General features: G+C 31.7%; 1 protein-coding gene across 2 annotated transcripts in view; it reads right to left on the reverse strand.

Annotated features, from left to right (window-relative positions):
• Positions 1 to 27,895, reverse strand: part of LOC143200926 (glutamate receptor ionotropic, kainate 2) — an 80,270-nt gene that overhangs the window by 31,795 nt on the left and 20,580 nt on the right. For both annotated transcript variants that reach the window (XM_076411725.1, XM_076411732.1), the window contains 3 exons: positions 17,292 to 17,433; positions 13,780 to 13,914; positions 44 to 196 (listed from right to left, as the gene is read on the reverse strand). In XM_076411725.1, coding sequence (XP_076267840.1) covers positions 44 to 196; positions 13,780 to 13,914; positions 17,292 to 17,433 — 430 coding nt within the window. The remainder of the gene's footprint in view (positions 1 to 43; positions 197 to 13,779; positions 13,915 to 17,291; positions 17,434 to 27,895) is intronic.

Here is a 27,895-nt window from a genome sequence, read left to right on the forward strand (position 1 = left end):
GATATGGTGTTTTTCTTTTTTCTTTCCTTAAAAACACTGTTACCTTTCTAACGAGTTCGGCGATTCTGGTCCCGTGGTCGGAAGATTGGGAGCCTTCGCAGTCGAGTGGCCTTATTATCGGATCCTCCTTTGTCGCCATATCCCGGAAAGCGGTAATGAAAACGTTTAACGCGTCGTAGAGCAGAGCCGTACTGGTCTGGAACGTAAAACTTCTAATTAGCGATTTGAATGGCGAACTTTGCCTTTCGACGTTCATGCGCTCGGAAAGCGATTAATATGCGAGAGAGAAGGAACGGGTCATTGTGAGAGTTGCAATGGGAACTAGTAGTTTTTGTTTGCGCTATGTTTTTGGTTCATTAACATAACCTGAAGAGAACTCAACAAGTTGAGATAGTTTAAATATTTTAATTGGTGTTAATTCTAAAAATGATGGTTGAAATGGCTAAAATTTGTTCTAAACGTTAATTATTGGGTAATGGTTGGTATTCACTTGTTATCAATGAAGCTAATAATATACTGTGCTCTGAGCTCTGTGTCGAAATTCAACCACAATTTATTAAATTAAGCATGTTTCTCCCATAACATAGTAAATAGAATAATTGAAAATGTATATGTTACAGAAGATTGTTTTCATTGTATTTATATGTTTTCAATATATTTGATACATAACATTATTTTAAATAATAAATGTCTGTATACTAAAGTATATTAATATAACTACGGCAAGAGCTAATAAAGATTCATTAATCATCAAAGCACTGATAAGTTTAAATTATTACACCACAAAACGTCATAACAAGGTATCATAAGAAAGATTATTTTCAGTGTCACAACTTCAAAGCACTCACTAAATCGGATATAAATATACAAAATCGAATATATAATATAATATATAATCACAACTTCGAATATAAATATACAAGATCTCTCTTTGTTTCTAAATTATAAACATTAATATGAAATAATAATTCAAGTAATACAATTTTTTTTAGGATGTATATTAAAACAACAATGAAAACAATTAGGTAATTTATTTTTTAAAATTTGGAAATGTATGTTAAAAGTTTGTACAATAATTAAATTAACTATTTTTAATAACTTAGGTCTCTAAAGTAAATAATCAAAATAATTGATACAAATTTCAGTCAATAATATATCATATAGTCATGAATCTTATTGCATTAGTCATTAAACACCTTAATATTTATCAATGCTTAGATTGTTAAATTAAATTTTTTTTAAAACTTACTCATAATAATTTAGAATTTCTTCTATTTGTCCTATGTGTTCCATCTATGCAAATTATGTAGTTAATTTCATTTTAACTGCTGCATATTTTCAGTATTTCATTTCATATAGTTTCAATCTTTTATCAAAATTTCTCTATAACAGGAGTATTAAAACTCACCAACTTGATCAATACATCATTTAGATTAAAACATGTCCCATGCATTTGAAGATGGCGGAAATTATAATGATTCCAAAACCTGGAAAGTCACCAAACGAAATAAAAACCTATAGACTTTTATTACTGCTGTCAGTAATATCTAAGGATTTTAAAAAAATTATGTTGAAAATAATAAAACTTATCATAGAAAGAACATTCCAACACACCAGTTTGGGTTTATTAAGAAACATTCAATAATTGACAAGGTTCGAAGAACGACAGATGTTATTGAAAAATCCTACGAAAGTAAAAAAGTATGCTCAGCTATATTCTTGGTACATCCAAGCCACAAGCCTTAACAAAGGTTTGGCGTGAAGGCCTTGTTAATTACAGCCAGAATGTTTAGAGTTAAACAAGAAGAAGATTACTCTACTATAAAAGAAGCAGGTGTACCACAAGGAAGTCTACTGGAGCCAATGCTTTATCTACTCTACACTTGTTATATACCACAAATGGAGAATATTACCATGGCTAAATTTGCTGATGATATTGCGATTATGGCTGTCGGAGAAAATAGTGAAGAAGTAACAAAAATACAGCAGTGACATGTATAAACATACCTCATCAGAGACTGAGATAGGGCCGATGGGTCCTCCTAGTTATATACCTAGATTTAAGTTATCATAAAGACAAATTGTAGGTTAGTTGGAAACGACTAGTAACAATGTAATAATTAAATAATAAATTAAACCTAAATTTTCAAATAATTTAAATATTTGCTTCGTTCTTTGCTTATTTATTCCACTCTCACCCTTTTCTATCTTACCCTTACAGGTAAATAATCTTTTATTTGCCTTATTTCGTTTATTTACTGCTTTCTACTTTGTCTTATGTCCTATATAGCAATTAATAACTACCACCAAAACAGAAATTAAAATTCTATGAAGCTATTTTATTGTTAATATTCTTTGCAGCATGCATTTTAATTCTTGATGCAAAATTAAGGTTTTTATTACCTCCAATATTTGGTTAGTGCTTTGTTAATAAACATAATTAATAGAGAAACCTGAACTGAATCAAAATTTAATACTACTAAAAAGTTGGAGCTTGCAGCGCGTCGGCCGGAGCCTAAAATATTTGTTTATATATTTTGTGTCACCGATTTGAGAGCTATTGACGGTTGCTTGATGTGGGCGTGTTTTATTTTATTGTTATATATTTATTTGTAGCGCATATAACACATTTTAGTCCTAAAAATTCTTCCTAGATATAAGTTTTAACTGTGCTAAATTTCACGTCTACAGGTCCCCTGTTTTCGTCAATAAGTAAATCAGTTATAGTCATTAAATTTTTTGAAAATGTATTTATCGTTTTAATATAAATATATTTTATACTATATAAATTGAAGATTGTAATTGGATGAAAATGGAATATGATACTAAAGAATACGGAATAACAATGAATAAAAGTAAACCAAGCAGTAAGAGTTAGAGGTCTAACAAAGGTGGAAGAGGATGGACAGTAAAGAAATAAGAAAATATTTCAATATAGAATCAGTGGAAGGATACAAAGAAAGCAAATAAATCAGTTGGTGGGTACGCTTACAGTGTATGGAGCACACAAGACATGACAAGAGACTACGGGAAACAAGGATAGAAAGGAGTAAAACTAGAAGGCTATTTAAGCGAACTTGGGTTAAATACATCTGAAAAATATTTCAAAAAGGAGGAAAGACCCAGTCCAAAGCAAGAGTACTGATCATATATATAAAAGATTGATACTAAACAAAACACAACTATATATTTATACATATATCGGCGGCTACATTAATTTGCCATTACTAAAAACTAAAATTCTAAATAAACTCTCTGTGGTTTTATACTATTTATAGTAATTTTTGATCTTATTATCTACAACAACACTGGTATAATGAATAGTAATACATAATTTTCAATAGTAAAATTTAAATACTGTTGTTTATAATTAAACAAAATTGTTTAATAACAGTTTCAGTGACTTATTTTTCATATAAAATTGCAACAACACGTCTAACAACAAAAGAGGAAGCATTTCTTGTTTGTTGGAATATACCGCGTAAAATAAGCATGAATTTGAAGTTGAATTGACAGGTAGGTGTGATTGCCCGTTTATGTGTAACTTGTATTTTATTTAATCTATTTAATTATATTCTCTTCTTCCCTATATAAACTTTAGCCATACTAAATTTCACATACCTTCATGCGTGGAATGTTATAATATATCGGATATAGTTTACATTCAATGGGAACTGTTTTTGATAACTATTTCCTAGAAACATGTCTGAAGTAGTTTAGGATTTAGATTATCTTCAAATGTTTTAATCCAAAAGATTTATATCAATTCTATATATTTAGAGAATGTATATTATAAAAATTTACTTGATTTTTTATATATTTAATTTCTAACTAGTTGTAGATGATTAATTTCATAATTAACAAACACTATCTATGCAGATTAAAGTGCTCCGGATTAAAGTCCGAACTGTTTCACACCGAACTCTTTTCACATCTCAAAAAATTTCTTAACCATCGTAAGGTCCTAAAAATCTTAAATATTCAATGAAAAAATATTTTCGCATCGACAAATAATCATGTGCCCTAAAACAATTGTGACACTAAGTGCAATTCGTTTCTCATTGTCTCGCTTTGTTCCTAAATTTACACACCAATTACAAGATACTTTAAATGTAAATTTCCTAATATAACTCTTCCAACCGTCTCCAACTTCCTCGACAGCAATACATCTCAACCTTTGTGTTGAGAATGCATAATGTAATACAAGACAACAAATAAAAAGTTTATATTTGCATTAAGATACATTTAAAAATTATTGATATAATTTATTAATATAAAATTATTTCAGAGTACTCAAATTATAACATAGGGTAGATTATTTTTAATAGAGGAAATGTCTAAGCGTATTTAGAGTGTTTTTTGTAATAGTTTTGTAGGGATGTGTAGAAATAATTAATACGTTGCTATAGTTTGTGTTGCTTTATTTATATTTTGAGTCTAATAATGAAAACAATTACTTTTCAACGAAAATGGCTTTATTGTTTCGTATATGAAGAACACATGTACATGAAGTATTATACATGAAGATCAATACACTTCCCTTCGCGTTTTTTCAGTGGAACTTTTGTAAAACTTAGCATTATCCGGTATGAACAAATCTTTTTCACAGCTAAATATTGATGAAATTTTTTACATATACTCGTAAGAAAATTTGAGTTGATTGAACATTCGATTCCTCAATATTCAGTATTACAATACACAAATTATTAGAGGAGGGTGTAAGATTATTAACAAGCAAATTTATACATGCATCTTTTGAGAGTTAGTTCTAACTAAAACACATATGGATCTAATTCTAGTAGCGCCATCGATGTGTGAGGCCGGGGACTTTGTTTGACCTGTTTTATAAGGCAACATTATGAATACATTATTTTCATTCATCATTCATCATTTATATTATTTGGGAAGTAGCAAAAATAATAATAATTCACCAGAAGGTGTCACCTCCTACCATTCCATAAGTTATATAAGTTGAGAAATTATACATAAAGAGGCATAATAATACAGTATAAAAAGAAGTATTATTTTAAAATAGCAATTTTGGTTCGTAATAAGCTCGGGATCATAGAACAAGCGCATAGACTTGTAAGCAAAATAAATATGGACCTAATTGCCAAAAGATATTGTTTATCTCCATTTAAGACATACCTCAGATCTTAGATAAGTTATGGTACACAGGGTTGATGGATTAAAGAAGCTTTTCCCTCATCTACATTTTCAGTCAGTAAAATCTTACCTGATAATACTATAAAACAAGACGATGATCACAACTGAATTACATGAAATATATTCAGGAGTCTCAGGAAGATAAAATAACAGCATCAAAGAGCCCCCAAGTACGCCTTGATAAAATACAATTGAGTCTGAAGACATGGAGTGTTAAAGAAAATAAAGTAAAACCTATCCATGCAACATTCACTCTCTGTAGAAGAACATGTGAATACATGCCACCAGTGAATACCAATAATTACCAACTTCACCAAGCTGAGGATGCTAAACATGTTGCTATGCATCTAGACCGATGCCTAATCTGGAAGAAACATCTATTTGCTAAACGAAAACTACTTAGATATCCAAGTTATCATCAGATAACAAGGTATTGCTATACGAATCAATACTTAAGCCTATTTGTTCATATGCAATTCAACTATGGGGTACTGTTTGCAAAATCATACAATGGTTCCAAAGAAAAATGTTGCGTACCATTGTCAGTACTTCGTATCATGTCTCTAATGAAGTGATGCAACGCGGCATATGCCCAATATGCTCGTTAATCAGCTAAATGTGCGACGTGATACTGAAGTATGTATATAGTATAAATCAAAAGGTTTAACACCATCCAATCTGGTTATAACACATTTATAGACTTTAGAATATCATTTTAATAAGACTAGTAACTTTATATAATATTTTACATAGGAAATCACTTAGTGAAGTGAATTTCTAGAGGTCATGTATATAATATTATAAAAAATGCTTATTGTTGCACCAACAAGAATAATAATAATAATAATAATAAAATATTCCTATTCTCAATACTCAAATATGGTGCATGTATGAGTACATAACGTAATAATTTTGAAATAATGAATATACAGCAAATAATACTCAAAGAAACAATCATTAACAAACTTAACAAAACTAAATATTTGTCATAATTAATTTGAATATGAAAATAAAATGAAAGTTCAGTTGGATGTTTAACAGCGCAATTTAATATTGAGAAATATCTGGAAAACAGCCTGTCCATAAACTAGAATCAGCCGAGGAATATTTCAAAAGCTTTTAGCACTAAAGAAGGAAATCCAGTTTCCAAGTTTTAAACTCTGCTCAGTATTAATGAGTAGACTTCTTGCCGCTCTTGGTTTTTATTTTGCTTTTAAATCCTCGTAATATTACGGATTCGCCTGTTATGTAATTTATGGTAATTAAAGTGTGCCAGGTTACAAAGAAGTGTGTCAGTATGGTAATAAATAAGAGCTCGAAGGTGGAGAGATACTTGGAGTTATGAATATTAAGTTGAGATCCTTTACTATTTATATTATGCCGGCAAGGAAATATCTGGAAAAGGGAGTATATAGGGTTAAATATAAAACATGTTTAACTAAGCTTAAACTTGTATTGAATAAAAATGTATTCTGATAATTGATTTTCAGGATTAGAATTTCGGATAAATTAGAAAATACTATATTCAGGCCTATAGCTAGTTCTAAAGGATTGTTTTTAATTTGATTATTTATCGTAAACAATCGGTACTATATGTTTTCGTCAAATTATTGTCCATGGATGGGCGTTCTTCGCGCAGTGTTCGGTTCAAACACATCAATTATAATGGATAGGAATATCCATTGATGTAATCGTCGAGTAACGACTTCAAATCCTTGTCTTCGCGGTCATGTCTTGTCTTCGGTGTTAAAATTATCATTTTTAAAACGTCGACAATAGTATTCACATGTTGAAATCGATCAAGCATGGTTGCCATAAACTGGACACAGTATTCGATGAATTTTAGACGCCTTTTTTTTAAACTGAAGTAAAAAAGCAAAACTTTCTACAAAATGCGAAGAAAACCGATGCGATTGTATACTAAGTAACACAATATATAATCCTAATTTGAAATCCTTTAAAATTAATGTATAGGCCTACATAATATGGGAAGGCCTTTCCGAATTGCCATATTATATATATGAAGGGCTTGTAACAGTGAGTTTGTTAATTATTAAAAATATGAAAAATGTATTTTGAGTTGGGAAAAAAACTTTCGTTAAAACGTGAGACAAAAAAGTATGTTATAAAGAATACACACGGTACCACACGAGTAAACGGTACAAAACGTTCAAGGACGGCTAAAAGATCGTCAAAAACAAACCTGGTTCTACACGGCCTGAAACCGCCTTCAGCAACGAAAACATTAAAATGGTGAAGGAGATTAGCATAAGGAAGATTGCACACGGTTTAAACATTTCGCACAGGTTTGTTCGCTTGATTTTTTCTGATAAATGGCGTTCTCCCCAAAGATGTATTTTTTTCCGAAAACAATTTCATTAACAAATGTTTTAGTTGAATCGCATAATTCTGATGTTCATTGAATTTATCATAACCGGTGATACATAGAGACATATGAGCTTGCTATATAAATAATAGTAATTAACGGGTGAATAAAAATACAGAAATATTACAATATCGCTCAAAAATTTAGCAAATTATTCTGTTTTTCTTATATTCATGGTGTGGTAAATTGAAATATGTGGGGAATACAAATTTATGAAGAAATTTAAAAAATAATCGGCCAACCGACATATTCATCAATTTCGTCCTCTGGTGACTGAACTTGAAATATTAACAACTAAATAAAAACTGCGTGTTGTTACCAATTATGGGTACATTTTGACACGGATTAAAATAAACTGGTGATCCAGTAAAATAAAACAACATAATATTTTTTAAAAAGCATCTATTTTATTTGAATTTTGTTAATAAATATATAAAGGTTTCTACTTTATATTCAAATAAGAAATATTATTTATATCACTACATAGTATAAAACAAAGTCACCTTTTCTGTCCCTATATCCCTATGTGCGCTTAAATCTTTAAAACTACGCAACGGATTTTGATGTGGTTTTTTTCAGTAGATAGAGTGATTCAAGAGGAAGGTTTATATGTATAATACATGCATAATATACTAAGGCAACATTGCTAATTTTAGAGGTTTCTAACGTGATGTCGTAAATTAACCTATTTTTTTAGGCTTATTTAGCAATTAGCAAAAACGCTGCCTAACCCTACGAGTTAGATCAAATTAATGTACTACAGTATTGTACACCATAAAAAGGCCTACAAAAAAGTCCGCGATGGTATATGTTTATCTTTTAGGGATAACCCACATTAACCATTTTTATTGTTTACTTTTTACGTGAGAAAATGGCTTATTTACCAAGCTATTTTAAGCAATACGGCATTAATCCTTATCGAATTAAGTACATTAAATACAGTGTGCAATTAATATAGATCAATATGGTTCCTTACAGCATGTAAATTAAACAAATATTTTCGGAGATATTACAAATTTAAAATTTGCGTTTAAAAATGTGTAATGTAATAAAAATTGTATGAATTTAGATATTCCAAAGATAGCAGGAAATCTTCAGAGTAAGTATACGGGAAGAGGAATTGTTTTACTCCAAATTTAATGCATGCAGGCCAAGGGCAGTAATGAATGAACCAAAAATACTGGATCGATTTTAATCATGTTTTCATTGAGTGACATAGGCATATATATTTTATGCCCGTGCAAAGTCGGAGCGGGCCGCTATGTTTTTATATACAACATTCATATTTTTTCTGTAGTGTATTTAATTTAGTATCAGCATTGCACCCGTGCGAAGCCGGGGCGGGTCGCTAGTATTTTATAAATATTATTTTATTTTATAATGGTGGCGTAATAGAGCTCTTCTGTTGAACATCAGATTATTCTCAGTATTAATCTCATACATTTTAACATTTTTATATTGATTCTGTTTTAATAAGCCAACCGAAAAAGGAGGAGGTTCTATGTTCGGCTGTATATGTATATTTTTTAATGTATGTTCGCCGAGTTCTTTTCTATTCGAAAGAGTGCTTTTTTGGAGGTGGTCCCATTGGAACCAAGTCAGGATGGGTTGGGGGAAGGGGGGAAATCGAGAGAAAGTCTTAAATATCAAAGGCACGTACAAAGTTTTCACATATTTTTTATCTAAAATAATCAGATATTTGTTTATAATGTTATTGCTGAGCTTATGTGACCGAAAATCGGAAGTTGTTCAGTACAAAAGCCATTTAGTTTGCTTTTTAACCATAGGAGCAGTTGTTAGTTAAAGCATTTAGCTTCCAAACGGAAGTCACGAGTTCGATTCCCGGGGAGGACACTAATTTCTGTATGTTATTCAAAAATAATAATATGCCGGCTTGGTGGCGTGGTGGTAAAATCGATGGGACGATCCTCCTACTGTTGTGATAGCCTCGAGTTTGAATCCTGCTGGGGCATGCTCGTAAATTTATGTTTGCGATGGTTTAAAATTTGTGATTGTTCTAGGCGAGAGTGTAAAATCCGACAAGGAAAATGATCCCAGTTACGCCAGTAACCAGGCTGGGTAAGACTGGATGTCTTCTGGGATGATTTCTAAACTTGGTCACTCGCCAGTCGGTAGGCTTAATGCTGAGGACCATGGTTCGGAACACACGTTAAACTTTAGGTCCAGTCGAGATAAACCCATAGTTGGTAAACGGAGACTTTAAAATAGATGTTAAAAAATGATAGTATAATTTTGTAACATATAAAAAAATTAAATTACTAACAAAACAAATCTAAATTAATATAACCGTTTGGGTTCGGCATCGACTTCAAAGTAGTTAGTTGGTTGTAGTTAAAATAATATTGTAGATAGATAAATAGGTTTAGGTAGGTATTAAACTAAATTGTGTCTATATAGTAGAATATAAAATACGTGTAGTAGATTGTTTAAAAAGTTTTTTTTTAAATTTTTGTTTAGTTATTATAACGATTATTATGTACATATTTGATTTTGAAATGTTTTTTTTTGTGTTAAAAATCTAAGTTTGATTATTTTTTAATTTTTAGTTCCTTATTTATTTTTTGAAGTCGGTTCAATTTATTTGTTAAATATATTTTATTTTCCAGTTTTCTGTGATAGATATTTACTCGAGTCAAGTTACTCGACTCATACTTTAGCAAAGGCTTGTGCTGCATCTAAAAATATAGCTTAACATACCTTCTTACCTCCATAGGCTTGACCTTGATCACTATTTTGATTTAAACTAATTTAAGAAAATCCTTAATCTCTCAATATTTGCCAATTTATCAAATAAGCTGTTAAATTTTTATATAAATATTTCGGAGATTCATATTTATCTATATAGATTAGATAGTGATTTGGTTTGAATCCATTCAAAGTTGTCTAGTTGCCTTTACTCAACATCGCATAAATACAAAGATAATCGTTTATATCTATCTTGGGTAAATTGTATAATTTAATATGAAACTTAGAAATTATTTATATTTATATTTAATTTTAAATTTTGCTTTGCTTTTGAAATATATGTAGTAATAATGTAATAATGTATATTTGAATATTTAAAATATAGATTTGCATGGATCCAATGTATTTAATTTCTTCCCATAAATGTAATATGTCATATTATGAATATAAATTGAACATTAATATCTAATAAATGGTTTTTTTTCTGACAAAACAGAGGGAGCTATATTGCAATTATTGAAATCATGATTTTATTTCAATTAAAGTCATACTTCAAAATCAAAAGTGTTCAATTTAAATACAATGAAAGGCAATCCTAACCTACAAACTTAACTATCCTACTAATTTTAAGTCCTTCGATAATATATGCACTAGATGTGCCATAATGTTAAAATATATCATATTTGATGACAGTAGTTTTGTTTAATTATTTTAGTTAGAATAGAATTTTCTTATACGTTAGGGACAAAATGAACTAAAACTCAGAGTTAATGCGGCAACATTACAATGTTTCGACGTCACAAATATCCATGACGCATTATTAAAAAAACTTTGAATAGACTATATCTATTTATATATATATATATATATATATATATATATATATATATATATATATATATATATCGTAAATAGGTGTTAAGAACGAGTTCTGAAACTTTGTAAAGTAGGATTAAAAACAGACGAAATTGTATCAAGTACTCTCGTGTTTTTTACCATTAAATAAATACCTATCGGGGTCATATTTTTTTGGCGTCTGGACATTTATTCAAACAACAGGTCCTCCAGGTCGCGTACGTGGACGCGCACCGGTCGAAATCCGAACGTGCTAGCCAATTTTATTGATTACCTTTCCAGATGACCAAAGGGTCCGGTCCTCTCTTCGGTCCTACCAAATTAAACTCATTTAGTTTCGGCAAACGGTCGTCGGGGGTCCGTTTTCCATTGTTTCGGACGTGACCGCCGCTCGCTTGATTTATATTCGCCGTCGGGATCGGCGGGTGGTGGCGTGAGGGGGACGGTAATACGGGACCTCTGATCCGGGATAAGTCTCGTGTTTGGAACTCGCGTTTGCTCGGCACATTTTAAATTAGTGGAATTGCAATACGCAATGTTATAAAATATGAAACCGATCGTTTGAGCATTAAATTGGCGTTTTTCACAGGCTTAATGGAAGATTATCAGATTGACTGGCAACTACGAGATATCTGGTAGTTTGCGTTCTTTACTATGGCACCAACTATAAGTTATCTCGCCTGAGCTGACTTGCCATTTTTGTGCAGCTACGATTAAACCCGAGATAACATGTAAATTGAAAAGTCCCCAGCCTGACACATAGATGGCGCTACTAGAATTAAATCCATACGGTTTCTAGTTAGCCCTAACCCTCAGAAGGTGCGTGTATAAATTTGACAGCTACTGGAAAACATGGATAAAAAGGAATTTCGCGTATTGATAAAATATTGCTTTTGAAGGGAAAAAATGCAGATGAAGCAAAAACTTGGCTTGACGCCGAGTTTCCGGACATTGCCGCAGAACAATCAACCATCAAGTATTGGTATGTTAAGTTTAGATGTGGTGAAATGAACACCGAAGCCGGTGAATGCAGTGGACGCCCAAAAGAGGTTATTACCGACGAAAACATTAAAAAAATTCACAAAATGAGTTTGAATGATCGTAAATTCAAATTGAATGAAATTGTGGGAAAACGCAATAGTCGGCTGGCAAGGTTATGGCGTCTGTATTTTGGGATGCGCACGGAATAGTTTTCATTGTCTACCTTGAAAAAGGAAACACTATCAAAAGCGACTATTACTTAGCGTTATTTGACCGTTTGCAGGACGAAATCGCCGAAATATCGCCGTATTTGAAGAAAAAGTAAGTGCTGCTTCACCAAGACAATGCACTGTGTCACAAGTCAGTGAAAACGATGGCTAAAATCCATGAAATGGACTTCGAATTGCTTCCTTATCTACCGCCTTCCCCAGATCTGGCCCCCAGCGACTATTTCCTGTTCTCAGATCAAAAAGAATGCTCGCTGGGAAGACATTTTCGTCGAATGAAGAGGTGATCTCCGAAACTGAGGATTATTTTGAAGCAAAGGACAAAACGTACTACAAAAATGGTATCGAAAAGTTGGAGGGTGGCTATAATCAGTGTATCATCCTTGATGGGAATTATGTTGGATAAAAAAAACTGTCAAAAAAAAAATGTGTTCGACAATTAATTACCAATGCTTATCTGTACGTAACCAACGAAGAGCTGCAAAATCAAATGGATACACGAAGTAATCCATGATTTCGCCTTAAAATATGAAATAAGTTTGCTAAATAACAGCAATGTGCAAGCAATGCAGTTGCTGGACAACACGCTGGAAATTAGAAGATTGAAGCGAACCAAACCACATGAACTTGTTTAGTGTATAGGTATATTATTAACATTAGCTTAAGTAGATTAGTTTTATTTTAATTTAGGATATACATATTGATGTCTTAATCCCGTATTAGCCTTGCTGGTTTATTAATGCAAGTATAACAGAAATGTAGTAATAAATTAATTTGTAAATTAAGATTGTACTAATCATATCTAATGTAGGATGAAATTAATAAAAAAATATTTATACATATTTATATAAATAATCATCAGTTGTTTATGTGAAAATAATATATTAAAATGTAAGCCATCAACATATTATATCAAAACATATTGTATCAAAACAATATTTCTTTATTGGAGAATATTTTACAATTTATAACATGTTCCGTTAAGAGCTTTCTAGCAACTCCCTGTTATTTAGACCTAGAATTAACCGCACTACAGAATTCTCAACTGTGACTCTAACAGATTTCTTGTGACATATTTTTACAATATCAACTATCATTATAGACAGCATTAAGAATAATATCATTAATAACCTAGCAGATGTATAGAACCTATATGTTCTGTATAGTATTTAAATGAAAAATATGTATGTTGAATATATACTGTAATATTTTTTAGTGCCGAATTAATTTAATTAAGTTAATATATATTCTATAACATTATAAAAGAATTATATTATTATATAAGACAAGCTATCTATTATTTATTCATTTACTTGCTTATTAAATATAACCACAGAAATATTAATCTACAAGCTACAAATATTATAACAGTGACAAATGAATTTACAATGAAATAACGATAGCTGAATAACCTGGCGAATACATGCTGAGGTTTTTATATCAAAATCGGATAAATACCTTTATGTTTGCCGAATCCACTCTCCATATCTTCTTTATGTTCTTCAATGAATCACTGTTGGGATCTATCAGACGGATGGCTGTTATATTTGCTGGTATTTCCTTGAATTCCGTCCAATCTAGAGTATGAACATCCTGGAAAATATTGTTTCCTTAATTTTTACGTCTATGCTATCTATAATTTTAAGAGTAACTCTAATTATTATTATATAAGATTTACATTTTGTTCTTTATTGGTATATATATTAGATGCGGTAAAATTGCGAAGTAAACAATCTAACATAACTGTTCGAAGGCTTTGACATTTATCTATCTAAAATAATCAAACTAATGGTGATTTTCTCATAGAGCTCCATCATATCAATTGTGGATTTTAGTTTAAAAAGTTTTCAAAATCGGTGTGAAAGAGCTTGGCAAGAATGTTTAATAAACAAACACAATAGAGGCAATAAACTGTAAAATTTATTTTACGATAACCTAGTTTAAACCCTCACAGAACTTTTAGACAACTTAGAATCTGATGAACAGTGTAGTGTATTATGTACTACAAACACCGAGGGAAAGTGTTACTGTAAATGTCTATCGATGGCAACTGATCATGTCCAAAGACGTATTGTTGTAAGTTGTGTATTGTGTAATAACCAGCTATAGCAAGTAACAGAAGTAGGTCTGCCAGAACTTATGCAATAATTATGAAAGATACACCGTTGGTCCTGTTACAACCAGCATACTCACCGGATATAGGGCTTTCTGATTATCGCGATGTAACCATAAAGATGGGAAAATGTTGCAGAAAATAATGGAAATATTTTTCATTTAAAGCAAAGTTAAAAGTTCAATATTTAAAATGAACATCCTTGTAGAAGTAGCTATAGCCCAATCATCCATGTTATCTAACTACACCATCCTATCTAACATCACCGTAGTTTATGCAATATACAAAAGTGAAATTAATTTCTTGTAATATTACTTACTTGGTATGAAGGGAACCTCCAGAATTTATTAATATATACTGAACGGGAAGTTTGCAGACAATAAACAGGAAAAAAAGGAAACCCGTAATTTTCCGAGGCCTCGGTTCACTTCCCCTTTATAAATAAGCGATTATAGTGGCGATATATTAAAAAATTAATAATTCCCTTTTAAGTAGCGTATTCGAGAATGGTCGAAAGTTTCGGCAGACCCGGGGAAAAATCAATTTCGACTGGGATGTTAAGCTAAAATAACGCGGAATCTTGGCGAAGTCAAATATTTCACTTTCCTTATTAAAGTTAAAAGCGTTTTAATAAATTCCGGTACGGCGGAGGAGCAAGCGGCAATTGGAGATAATCAAAGCCTTCTCTCTAAAAGTAGAACGAAGTTTCGGTAGACAATTCTTAATTAAAATTAAAGTCCATTATGTTTAAATTAAAGGGACAAGTCCTACACTATATTTAAAGATTGTCCATTGGAAGATCATTTTTTGAACAGAAAACAAGATTTTGAAACATTTTGTTGTACCAATCAACAAGTAACTAACATAGTTTAGAGACAAACGAATTTATTGTATTGTTACATTATGATTATGGTTTTTGAATGTCTTCATTGGAGACTGTTTAAATAAAGTCTGGGGGAAGCAAACAAAAAGTAAGATGATAAAAACCATATAATGATCCAAAGAAAAAAGTATTTAACACAAAACAGTGGTTAAAATATATAAATATAAAAGACTAAAATAAGATTAATGTTTAAATAAGAAATAATTCAAGTAAAATTAATCAAAAGGTAAGGGTCAGAAGTTTTTCATTATGTGGTCTATATATCTATCTAGATATCTATATATCATATCTTTCATTATATATCTTTCCAGTTTGGTGTATGGACAAGAAAAGTATGAGTTGACAATATCTAGTCAATAATATATTTAATTTAGTTAGTCATAACTTGATAAATAGGAGGGAAGTCCTTCTAGCTTGTCATGTTCAAATAAATTCCACTTAAGATGTTAAGGTGCCTACTTATTTATTATTAAGTGTTCAGATAAAGCTTTGGTAAAATTGTAAAAAGGAAAAATGTTATACTAAATGGTTAGTATAAAATGTTTCATCAAATTATCAGTCAAGGCGCTATAAATGTTTTGTTGTATAGGGCGTACATTTGGTATATAAAGAACTATGTATTTTGATTAGAATATACATTGGTGAGAATGCAAAATATCTTAATTCTTAAGGGGACATTTTAATCAAGAAATGTGAAAAAAGTATATTATTTAATTTTTCAATTTTTTATTATTTTATTTTTGGATTTATTTTTTAGGTAGTAAGTATTAGAGAGAAAAACCTAGTCCTTACACAGTTTGAATTTACTAATAAGTAGTACGAATCAACCATCGAATAGGTGTATAGACATAGAAAACCCTATGAAGTTAAAAATGTATGTACTTAGATGTTTTGATAAGTTGAATCGTGTTTTGATCTCTCATCTGATTAGTCGCCAGTTATTATAACAGTCAACTCAAACATTATCAGCAAAATAAAACCATCTTCTATACATAATATTAAAACCAACTGGCCACTATTTAGAGAGAAACTAGACAGTTATTTCGCTAAAATGACGACTTATAACTGAAATTAATACAGAAACACCACCAACAAATATAACAAAAACGTGCAAACTACTCTGAAAGATTATTAGTGTATCCCAATGCTGTCGCCAAACAGTTAAATGGGCGCTATGACACTGAAGTGTGTGGGCTCAAACGCAAAATACCATATGAACTGATTAATAAACATATAGTGTGAGACATAATAATCTATAGAATAAGTTAGAATAGTCTTTAGAATAAGTTAGTATAGTCTCTAGAATAAGATTTAGATTATAAGTTTGTACAGCAGATCTGAAGCGATATTCTACATATCCACATAGTTATGTTGTATAGCGGAAATCATCTAATAATTCTTATTGTTCACTGGCAGATTATTGAGGTTCTAAGAGATAAAAAACGAAATCAGCAGTAGACAATCAACTGTTTCAGACGTCTATGTGCAATGGGATCATCCAAAAGGAAACCAAAAAGGGCTACCTACAAGTTTTTAACAATGTAGCTGGTTGAAAATGTGACGAGTGAAGTGTTATATATTAATATTATTCGTTCTAATTTCGACATACTGAATTATTTTTCAGTGTATAATCAAACAACGTCTTTTATATACCTCTAAAAGTAGAAATTACAATTTATACGTTCAATATCTTCATATCGATGAGAGTTGCTGAAATTACTTTTATAGCTCATCCTCCTTTATTTGTTAGAAATAATAAAATTAACAGGGGCCGTATATTTTGATCGAAAAAAAGACAAGCCAGCGACAACGAACGAACAAAAACGTCGCTTCGTAGCGGGTGACGTAAAGGAAAACCGTCGTTAAGGTCGGATTAAATTTTATGTCGCCCCCATAAACTTCATATTTATAACTGGGACTTTTAAAATTTACCGCGATGTCCCGAGCTTTTTTGCTGCCACCGAATCTACGTACCAGGTCGGTCAGTATATAACTGTGATAATCTTCGAGGAGCTTTACTTGTTTGGCTTGTCGTAAAACGTTCAAGACGTGGTCAGCTCGACAATCCAGGATGAAATGGACGTCTTCAGAATTTTTGATTTGCTTCAATACGGATCTGAAACATAGAACCAATATTATGAGATACTAAGGATTATAATTATTAGGGATTTTACTATTTTTACTACACAATTTATTAAATTAATCATGTTGCCATCATAATATAGTATAATAAAAGAAGTAATTTAAAGAAAATGTTACCAAAACTTGATTTCCTAGTAATTTCATTATAAGATCAGAAATATAATTGATACATAACATTAATTAAAATAATAAATGTCTGTATATTAAAAAATATTAAAATATATGCAAACTATCTCAAGAACTTAACACTCATTAACATTATTTAAATTGCATTTAACTAAATCTAATTTCCATTAACTTTCAATAACCCACAAAGTATCAATAAGTGTAAATTATTACGCCACTGAACATTATAATAAAGTATCATAAGTAAGATTATTTTCAGAACTGTAACAACTTCAGAGCATCAAATATAAGTATACATGATTCTCCTTTACTTTTATGTTATAAGCGTACTTATGGAATAATAAATTATACTAGAATAATACTAATTAATAATATTATAAATAATATAGTAATAAATGTTTGTATATTAAAACAGAGAATATATGAATAAAACAATTTTGAAATTGATATTTAACTTTAGGATGCATATTAAAACAATGATGAACACAATTAGGTAATTTATATTTTACAAAGAAGAAACGTATATTAATGGAATGCATTTATAATCACTAAATTAACTATTCATATTCTGAAACTTAGGTCTATAAAGTAAATAATAAAAATAATGAATACAAACCTCAAATAATAAAATGTCAGATAGTTACTATTATTATTGCATTAGTTATTAAACACCTTAATATTTATCAAAACTTTAAAATGTTTACAGATGAACTGTTAATAATTCGTAATTCTATGTGTTCCATCTATGCAAATTATGAGTGACAAGTTGGACCGGGTTATGTGGGACTATCTCTGGGCTTATGAATACACTAAACCGAAACCGCCTTACAGTTGACACCCCTGGGTCGCTACTGCTACTGCATTAAATTTGGGGATATTATTATTATGCACGAGGCGAAAAAAAGATAGTTAAACTAACTATAGATTCGCGAACTTGAGTTAAAAAACGACTGGATGCTGGGGCAAAACACATGGGGGCAAAACTTCTGACTGCAGCAACGGCTGAAGTCGTTTCAGCCTGGATAGCGATGACGCGGTGCTAAGCTCCCAGCATGTCGACCAGCTCGCGAACAAGCGCATTTTCAGAAGAACTTGAGCTGAGTTGTTTTTTGTGGAAGGATTGAGATATCATAAAGTCACTTTCCCTGCGAATTTGATTATTTGTGACAAACCATGGAGCATTTAGGATTCTCCTGAGGAGCTTAATTTGGAAAATTTGAGGCCCTTTTATCTGGTTGGGTATAACGAACTTGAACTAGACATTAGATCCGTAGAGGAGTACGGACCGAATTAACATCTTGTAAAATAAGCATTTGATGGAGATGGGAAGTCTGCTAGAAGGGCAGATTAGGAAAGATAGCAGGTTAGCTATCCCCGAACCCTTCTGGATTGTTTTCTGGATTTAGGAATGCCAAACGAACCGTCAGTCGAAGCGGAGACCGAGACACGTGACGTTGCGAGACGCGCAGTGCGTAACGCTTCTTATGGAAAATGATGGCCTGGGTTTTTTGCGGGTTGAGTTTTAACCTCCAGAATTTGGAAAATTTGGACCACTTGACCGCAAGATCGAGCTGCTTCAGTAAACGTTCTTGAATGGTAACCTCGAGCCTGGAGGCCGTGAAGGAATCGTCACGTATCAATCGTCAGTATCGTCAGCGTAAAACGCGACGTCAATGTCATCTTTTCTCGGCAGATCTGAAATAAAAAGGTTACGTAAAGCTGAGGTACCTCAAGCGAAACCTTGACGTACGCTAGCGTCGATTTGTTTTCGACCGGAAAGTGTTTTCCTGATCTTGACCATGCTGATCTACGCTGGTCCCAGCTTTATTTAACCGCTTTATTTCAGATCTAGTGAGAAAAAAAAGCACATTGACGTCGCGTTTCATGCTGACGATTCTGCTTTCTTCACGGCCTCCAGCTCCGAGGTTACAATTCAAGAACGTTTACAGAAGCAGCTCGATTATGCGGTCAAGTCAATATCTACTTCAAATTTGTTACACCCAACCAGGTGAAGCCGCTTCACGTTTTCAAAATAAGCTCCATAAGAAATAATCAAATTCATAAGGAAACTGACACTCCAGAAATCAAGCACTTCATATCTCAATCATTCCACAAACAACTCAGCTTAATTTCTTCTGAAAACGCGGTTGTTCGCCAGCTGGTCGAAATGCTGGGAGCTTAGCACCGCGTCGCCGCTAACCTCCACCTTTTCTAGGTGGAAACGACCTTATCCGTCGCCGCAGTCATCTCTTTTGCCTCCATTCGACAATATCCAGTCGTGTCTTAACTCAAATTAGCGAATCAATAGAGTCGCCGTGTCCTCGTGCCCAATAAGGGCTGCACGATCAGCGGGTGCAGTTTAATGCAATAGCAATAGCCGCCCACAGGGTCCAACTGTGAGGCGGTTTCGGTTTAGTGTATTAGTAAGCCCAGAGGCAGTCCATAACCCGGTCCAATTTATCACTCCAGGGCAAGTCTCCACACAGTTGCATTTGTTTGCGGAATAAATTCGTATAGTCTCTGAGTATCGTTTCTAAAGCTGACCAAGGAACATGTTTTATAATATGCTGATATTCCGCACATCAAGACTGAACCGTTTTGGGTGTTTCTATAGGGGTATTGTCATCTTGAAATATGACAGTGTTTTTGAGCGGTATATTAATCTTATTAAGAACTTCATTATTGAGATATTCATTGTCAATAATTCGGATAGTGTTATGAATGAGAGCAGCAGCTCAATACCACTTATTCCCTTGATTAATTGATTCTAGGAAGCAGGTAGCTCAAAAAAGTGGGTTTCTTTTTAGATTCTCCATACATAGAACTAGCCGTTTGTAGAAAACAATAGAAACGATCATTCATCTATACCATATTCTTCCAATTATCAAGTGTTTAGGTTTTATAATTTTTATCACTTCTTTCGCAGGTTAGCGTTGTTTTCAATTATAAATTTTCTTTTCTTTTCACCTTTCCATCGTAATATAAAGAAATAATGTTGGTTATGTTTCCTGACTTCATTTCCCCCAAAATGTAATTACAATTTTCGCATGATTGTTGAAAATCAACATTTTTCTTGGAAGTGAATAATCAATGTTTCCCAATGTTGTTCAAGAATGAAAAGTTTAAAACTATACATATTTTTAATAGGAATAGAAAATTTGACATTAACATATCTAAAAGAGCTGGGAATATCAAATTGTTATGCGACTGTTATGACTCTCATAATTTCATAAAATACGCAAAAAAGTGACAGTGATAATAATTTATATTATACCTCAGTTGATACAATAATTTTTTTCTTTAGTAACAAAATTCTTTTACTAAATTAAAGATAAACAAAACGATAAAAAACAGAACTTACATATCTGCATTTTTATTTATGTTTTTTTCAATTAGAGTTTATCTGGACATACTATTTAATGTGGATTGGATGTGGAACTTTTTGATTTTATTTATGATTAAGAACATATATCTATAATCAAAAACATTTACACCCTAAACGAACAGAAAGGCTTTCTATCGTTTTGATCAGAACTTTACCAACTTACCTATAAATTACTGTTTTGAAACATACCAATATAGTTCTGTTCATAACATAGCTTGAAAAATGTTTAGAGTGTTTTATATATAGATTTTGATTTAGTTGAATAGCACTTTAACTATTTATTTCTCATAATTATAACTCATAATTTCATAAAATACGCAAAAAAGTGACAGTGACAATAATTTATATTATACCTCAGTTGATACAATAATTTTTTTCTTTAGTAACAAAATTCTTTTACTAAATTAAAGATAAACAAAACGATAAAAAACAGAACTTACATATCTGCATTTTTATTTATGTTTTTTTCAATTAGAGTTTATCTGGACATACTATTTAATGTGGATTGGATGTGGAACTTTTTGATTTTATTTATGATTAAGAACATATATCTATAATCAAAAACATTTACACCCTAAACGAACAGAAAGGCTTTCTATCGTTTTGATCAGAACTTTACCAACTTACCTATAAATTACTGTTTTGAAACATACCAATATAGTTCTGTTCATAACATAGCTTGAAAAATGTTTAGAGTGTTTTATATATAGATTTTGATTTAGTTGAATAGCACTTTAACTATTTATTTCTCATAATTATAACTCATAATTTCATAAAATACGCAAAAAAGTGACAGTGACAATAATTTATATTATACCTCAGTTGATACAATAATTTTTTTCTTTAGTAACAAAATACTTTTACTAAATTAAAGATAAACAAAACGATAAAAAAACAGAACTTACATATCTGCATTTTTATTTTTTTTTTAACTAGAGTTTACCTGGACATACAATTTAATGTGGATTGGATGTGGAACTTTTTGATTTTATTTATGATTAAGAACATATATCTATAATCAAAAACATTTACACCCTAAGCGGACAGAAAGGCTTTCTATCGTTTTGATCAGAACTTTACCAACTTACCTATAAATTACTGTTTTGAAACATACCAATATAGTTCTGTTCATAACATAGCTTGAAAAATGTTTAGAGTGTTTTATATATAGATTTTGATTTAGTTGAATAGCACTTTAACTATTTATTTCTCATAATTATAACTCATAATTTCATAAAATACGCAAAAAAGTGACAGTGACAATAATTTATATTATACCTCAGTTGATACAATAATTTTTTTCTTTAGTAACAAAATTCTTTTACTAAATTAAAGATAAACAAAACGATAAAAAACAGAACTTACATATCTGCATTTTTATTTATGTTTTTTTCAATTAGAGTTTATCTGGACATACTATTTAATGTGGATTGGATGTGGAACTTTTTGATTTTATTTATGATTAAGAACATATATCTATAATCAAAAACATTTACACCCTAAGCGGACAGAAAGGCTTTCTATCGTTTTGATCAGAACTTTACCAACTTACCTATAAATTACTGTTTTGAAACATACCAATATAGTTCTGTTCATAACATAGCTTGAAAAATGTTTAGAGTGTTTTATATATAGATTTTGATTTAGTTGAATAGCACTTTAACTATTTATTTCTCATAATTATAACTCATAATTTCATAAAATACGCAAAAAAGTGACAGTGACAATAATTTATATTATACCTCAGTTGATACAATAATTTTTTTCTTTAGTAACAAAATACTTTTACTAAATTAAAGATAACCAAAACGATAAAAAAACAGAACTTACATATCTGCATTTTTATTTATTTTTTTTTAACTAGAGTTTATCTGGACATACAATTTAATGTGGATTAAATGTGGAACTTTTTGATTTTATTTATGATTAAGAACATATATCTATAATCAAAAACATTTACACCCTAAGCGGACAGAAAGGCTTTCTATCCTTTTGATCAGGACTTTACCAACTTACCTATAAATTACTGTTTTGAAACATACCAATATAGTTCTGTTCATAACATAGCTTGAAAAATATTTAGAGTGTTTTATATATAGATTTTGATACAGTTGAATAGCACTTTAACTATTTATTTTATACCACATGTGTAACATAAATAAATATTCCACACATAAATATTTCTTGCAAGTTATTAGTTTTGACTGTGATTGGTTCACATGCGTTTACGTGATTATTTGACATTCATAGGTTAACAAAAGCAGAAACTTTATATCAAGCTATTAAGTTTAACATATATGTGTATAATGACACAAATATTCCTCATTTATTGGCAAAAAAATGTATTTATTTTCTTTATCTATTTAAAGGATGAACTGTCTGTTGCTAACAGTTTTTGTCAGTTTTAGCTAATATAAGATACGTAAGTTCTTATTTTTGTATTTGGATCTTTGAATAAGTTTAATCTACAGTGGCAATGAGCTATAGTGAATTTGTAGTGGTAATATTTGTGATTAACATTCACAAGAATAGTTTTATATTGTATGATTTGATGACGTTGTTTAGGTATTTAAGAAAAACTTGTAATAGATTATATATTTCTGAAGGAATCAGTTACCCTTGACAGCTTTGCTTAAATGCTCTTTATATTTAGAATTTTTGTAATATATTCGTTATTTTATGATCAGTAGCAATACTAGTGAGAGAGTGAGACTTTTACTTTTTATCACTAAGACAATATTTCGCAAAACATTCTAGATATCCAATAGATATACACATAACTTCATTTGGGAGTCCATGATTTTGATTTTAAAGTATATGGGAATATTATAGGTCTTTATTCTCCTTTAGTTAACTTATATTTATTTTTAGTGGCTATTTTTTTTTGTTATAATTGAGAGTATTATTTTTATCAACTAACGTTTCTCTGGACTGTTCCCATTGCTTTATGTGGTTTTCAAATGACCGTACCCGGCATTAAGTTTATCGATTTGCGAGTGACTCATCCAGGAGATATCCGGTCTTAAACCTCCGGGTTACTGACTTGATCATATTCCTTATCGGATACACTTGTCCGTTGCCTTTTGGACAATTACAATTTTAAAGATTCACAATCATAAATTGCGTCACCACTGCACCTAGCGAAGCTACGTACGTATTCATGTTCATCCTTTCAATGTATCAAAATAAAATTTTATTGTCATAACAGGTCAATTGAATCGATGGCGCAACTAGAATTAAATCCATATGTTTTTTAATTAGCCCTAACACTCAAAAGATGCGTATATAAATTTGGCAGCTGTCGGATTATTAGATTGTGAATTATAGCATTTTGAGTGAAGCAAATTTTGTTATTGCGAAACTAATGGATGAAAAGGAATTTTGCGTGTTGAATATATATTGCTCTTTGAAGGGAAAAAAATATTGTCCCTATTTCTGGATACTGTCCCAGGAAAAATAAACCATTAAGGATTGGTATGCTAAGTTTAGACGTGGTGAAATTAGCACCGAAGACGGTGAGCGCAGTGGACGCCCAAAAGAGGTTGTTACCGACGAAAACATTTAAAAAATCCACAAAATGATTTTGAATAACCGTAAATTAAAATTGCATGAAATAGCAGACATTCTAAAGCTATCAACTGAATGTTTACATCATATCATTCACGAATATTTGGGTATGAGAAAGCACTGGGCAAAGTGGGTGCCGCGCGAGCTCACTTTTGACCAAAAACAACGACGAGTTGATGATTAGGACTTTTGCGTCGATATGTGACAGTGGATGAAACATGGCTCCATCATTTCCCTCCGATCGACAGTAATCTGAGTGGAGTGCACACGATGAATCCGCTCCAAATCGTGGCAAAACGCAACAGTCGGCTGGCAAGGTTATGGCGTCTGTATTTTGGGATGCGTGTGGAATAATTTTCAATGACTACCTTGAAAAAGAAAGGACCATCAACAGCGACTATTACATAGCTTATTGGATCGTTTGAAGGACGAAAAAACGTCCGCATTTGAAAAAACAGAAGGTGCTGCTTCACTAAGACAATGCATCGTGTCACAAATCAGGGAAAACGATGGCAAAAATCCATGAATTGCTGTCTTATCCACCGTATTCTCCAGATCTGGTCACCAGCGACTATTTCTTGTTTTCAGATCTCAAAAGGATGCTCGCTGGGAAGACATTTTCGTCGAATGAAGAGGTGATCGCCGAAACTAAGGCCTATTTTGAAGCAAAGGACAAATAGTAGTACAAAAATGGTATCGAAAGGTTGGAGGGTTACTATAATCAGTGTATCACCCGTGAAGGAAATTATGTTGAATAAAAAAACTAATTTTGCCAAAAAATATATTTTAATATGGTAGGCCGGGGACTTTTCTGTTGACCTTTTATCCTTCAAATATGTTTTTCCGTGCTGAAATTTATTAAAAACACTAAATTAATTCAGGTACATTAGATAGTATGTAATTTTGCTAAAAAATATCTATAAAATTATATTGTTGTAAATCTAATATTATAAACGTTATTTAATTCAGTGTATAGCTATTCAGAACGAAGGCAAATTGTTATTGTTATTCGCCACCTGGCGTTATATATACCTTTAATTCCTTGTCTAACGGTAAAAAGAAAACAATTACATCGTAGAAAAACAATAAACCTTTCGTCAGACAGCCAGCGCCATTGTTTATTTAAACGGCAGCGTGCCAGATGATTGGTATACTGGATAATTTAAGAGACGTTTACCTTTCTTTTCAGTGTAACGGGGCCCATTCAATTTTTTATTCCGAAAGGAGTATAAGTCAAGCGTGAGTAACACGCCAGAATTGAAAATTGCCCATCCTTTCTGGATAAAAAGAATGGCCAGGGCTCGGGTATTACCCCTGTCTGGATCTTGGTAAAAATTGGATGTTTTCCCGGCAAATTATCTGTGATAATTTACTGCAATAGTTCTATGTCTATTTTAGAATGTCCATGGTCATTTCGATATCAATATTCTTTTATGTGCTTTAATGTTATCTTTATTGCAACGTTATGGTGTTATTTATTAGATACCACAAGGCGGAGTACTAAATCGAGTGCAAGTAAATTTCTATACTGTTTTTTAAATAGAAAAGTCTTTTTTTTTCACCATAACATAGTAAAACATACTTTTTCGGTAAAATTAATTTTTTTTTATTCAAGATAATTCCCTTCAAGTGTGATACACTGATTATAGCGACCCTTCAACTTTTCGGTACCATTTCTGTAGTACGATTTGTCTTTTGCTCCAAAAGAGGCCTCAGCTTCGTCGATTACCTCTTCATTCGACGAAAGTTTCTTCCCACCGAGCATTCTTTTAAGATCTGAGTACAGGAAATAGTTGCTGGGGCCAGATCTGGAGAATACGGTGGACGAGGAAGCAATTCGAAGCCCAATTCATTTTTGGCTTCTTTTAGTACTTTCTTTTTTTTTAAGTGGGGCTGTTTTTCGGCAATTTCGTCCTTCAAACGGTCTAATAACGCTATGTAATAGTCGCTGTTGATGGTCTTTCCGTTATCAAGGTAGTCAATGAAAATTATTCCATGCGCATCTCAAAATACAGACGCCATAACCTTGTCAGTCGACTGTTGCGCTTTTCCACGCTTTGGAGCGGGTTCACCGTGTGTAGTCCATTCGGATGACTCCGAAGTGAAATGATCGATCCACGTTTCATCCATTGTCACATATCGATGCAAAAACTCGGGTTTATTACGCTTGATCATTTTCAAACACTGCTCCGAATTATCAACAGCTTTGGCTCCCACTTTGCAGAGAGCTTTCTCATACCCTTTTTCATACTCATAATTTTTTCGATTTTTTTCGGTGCTTATTTCACCACGTCTAAACTTATCATACCAATCCTTTATGGTTGATTTTCCCGGGGCAGTGTCCGGAAACTCGGCATCAAGCCAAGTTTTTCCTTCATCTGTATTTTTGCCTTTCAAAAAGCAATATTTTATCAACACGCGAAATTCCTTTTTATTCCATTTTCGCAATAACTAAAGTTGCTTCACTTAAAATGGTATAATTCGCAAACTAATGATCCGACAGCTTGCAAATTTATAACATATGGATTTAAATCTAGTAGCGCCATCTATGTGCCAGGCCGGGTACTTTTCAATTGACCTGTTATGTTGGTTACTTTTTGAATGATGAAAATAAGGGAATAATAGTTTTCTTTGCAAATAAAAATCCAAAGAAGAAAAATCTAATCTAAATCACATTGTGGGACAGTTCAGACTAAATTAATACATGCCTGAAAAATAAACTATAATGCTCTGTTTCTTTGTTGGGCATAAGTCAAACCTTTGACAAAGTCTGATTTGATGGGCATATTATCATCCTACCGCAACTGAAGAAACGTTATATTTAAATGTAATCATGTGCATTCTTGGACTAGTTTTATATTTGATTTACACCGCATATCTTCTAACTATTGAGGACAGAAATACTGCGATCTTCGTTGATGACATTGAGTGCTATATGAAGCTTATGGCAACCATGCTCCATCAATTTTACGTAAGGATACTGCTATCGAAATTTCAAAGATGTTGATTTTGACACCGAAGGCCAATATTATTCCGGGCAGAAAAATAATTGGCAGACGATCACTTGAAGATGCTACTTGACATAACCAATGCGTGTGACCCGAGAACCAGTTAGAATACCAGCAAAGGCATAACATTGATATTCTTCAGCAAAACAACGTTCGCTACATGTTCAAAAATTGGTGAAAACATACTTGGAAACATTAAAATGGGAAGTGTTATCTCACTCGCCGTAGTCTCCAGACTTTGCTCCTTCTGATTACTGCAAATTACGATATATGCCAACAAATAGATCAATTCGTGGGTAGCCTCAAGATAATCGTTCTTTCGAGATCTAATGATTTTTTACAATAAAACT

This window comes from Rhynchophorus ferrugineus, unplaced genomic scaffold (genome assembly GCF_030347505.1).
Source record: "Rhynchophorus ferrugineus isolate W39M unplaced genomic scaffold, kcgeb_rfMv2 rfM1, whole genome shotgun sequence".
In the NCBI taxonomy this organism is placed as follows: domain Eukaryota; kingdom Metazoa; phylum Arthropoda; class Insecta; order Coleoptera; family Curculionidae; genus Rhynchophorus; species Rhynchophorus ferrugineus.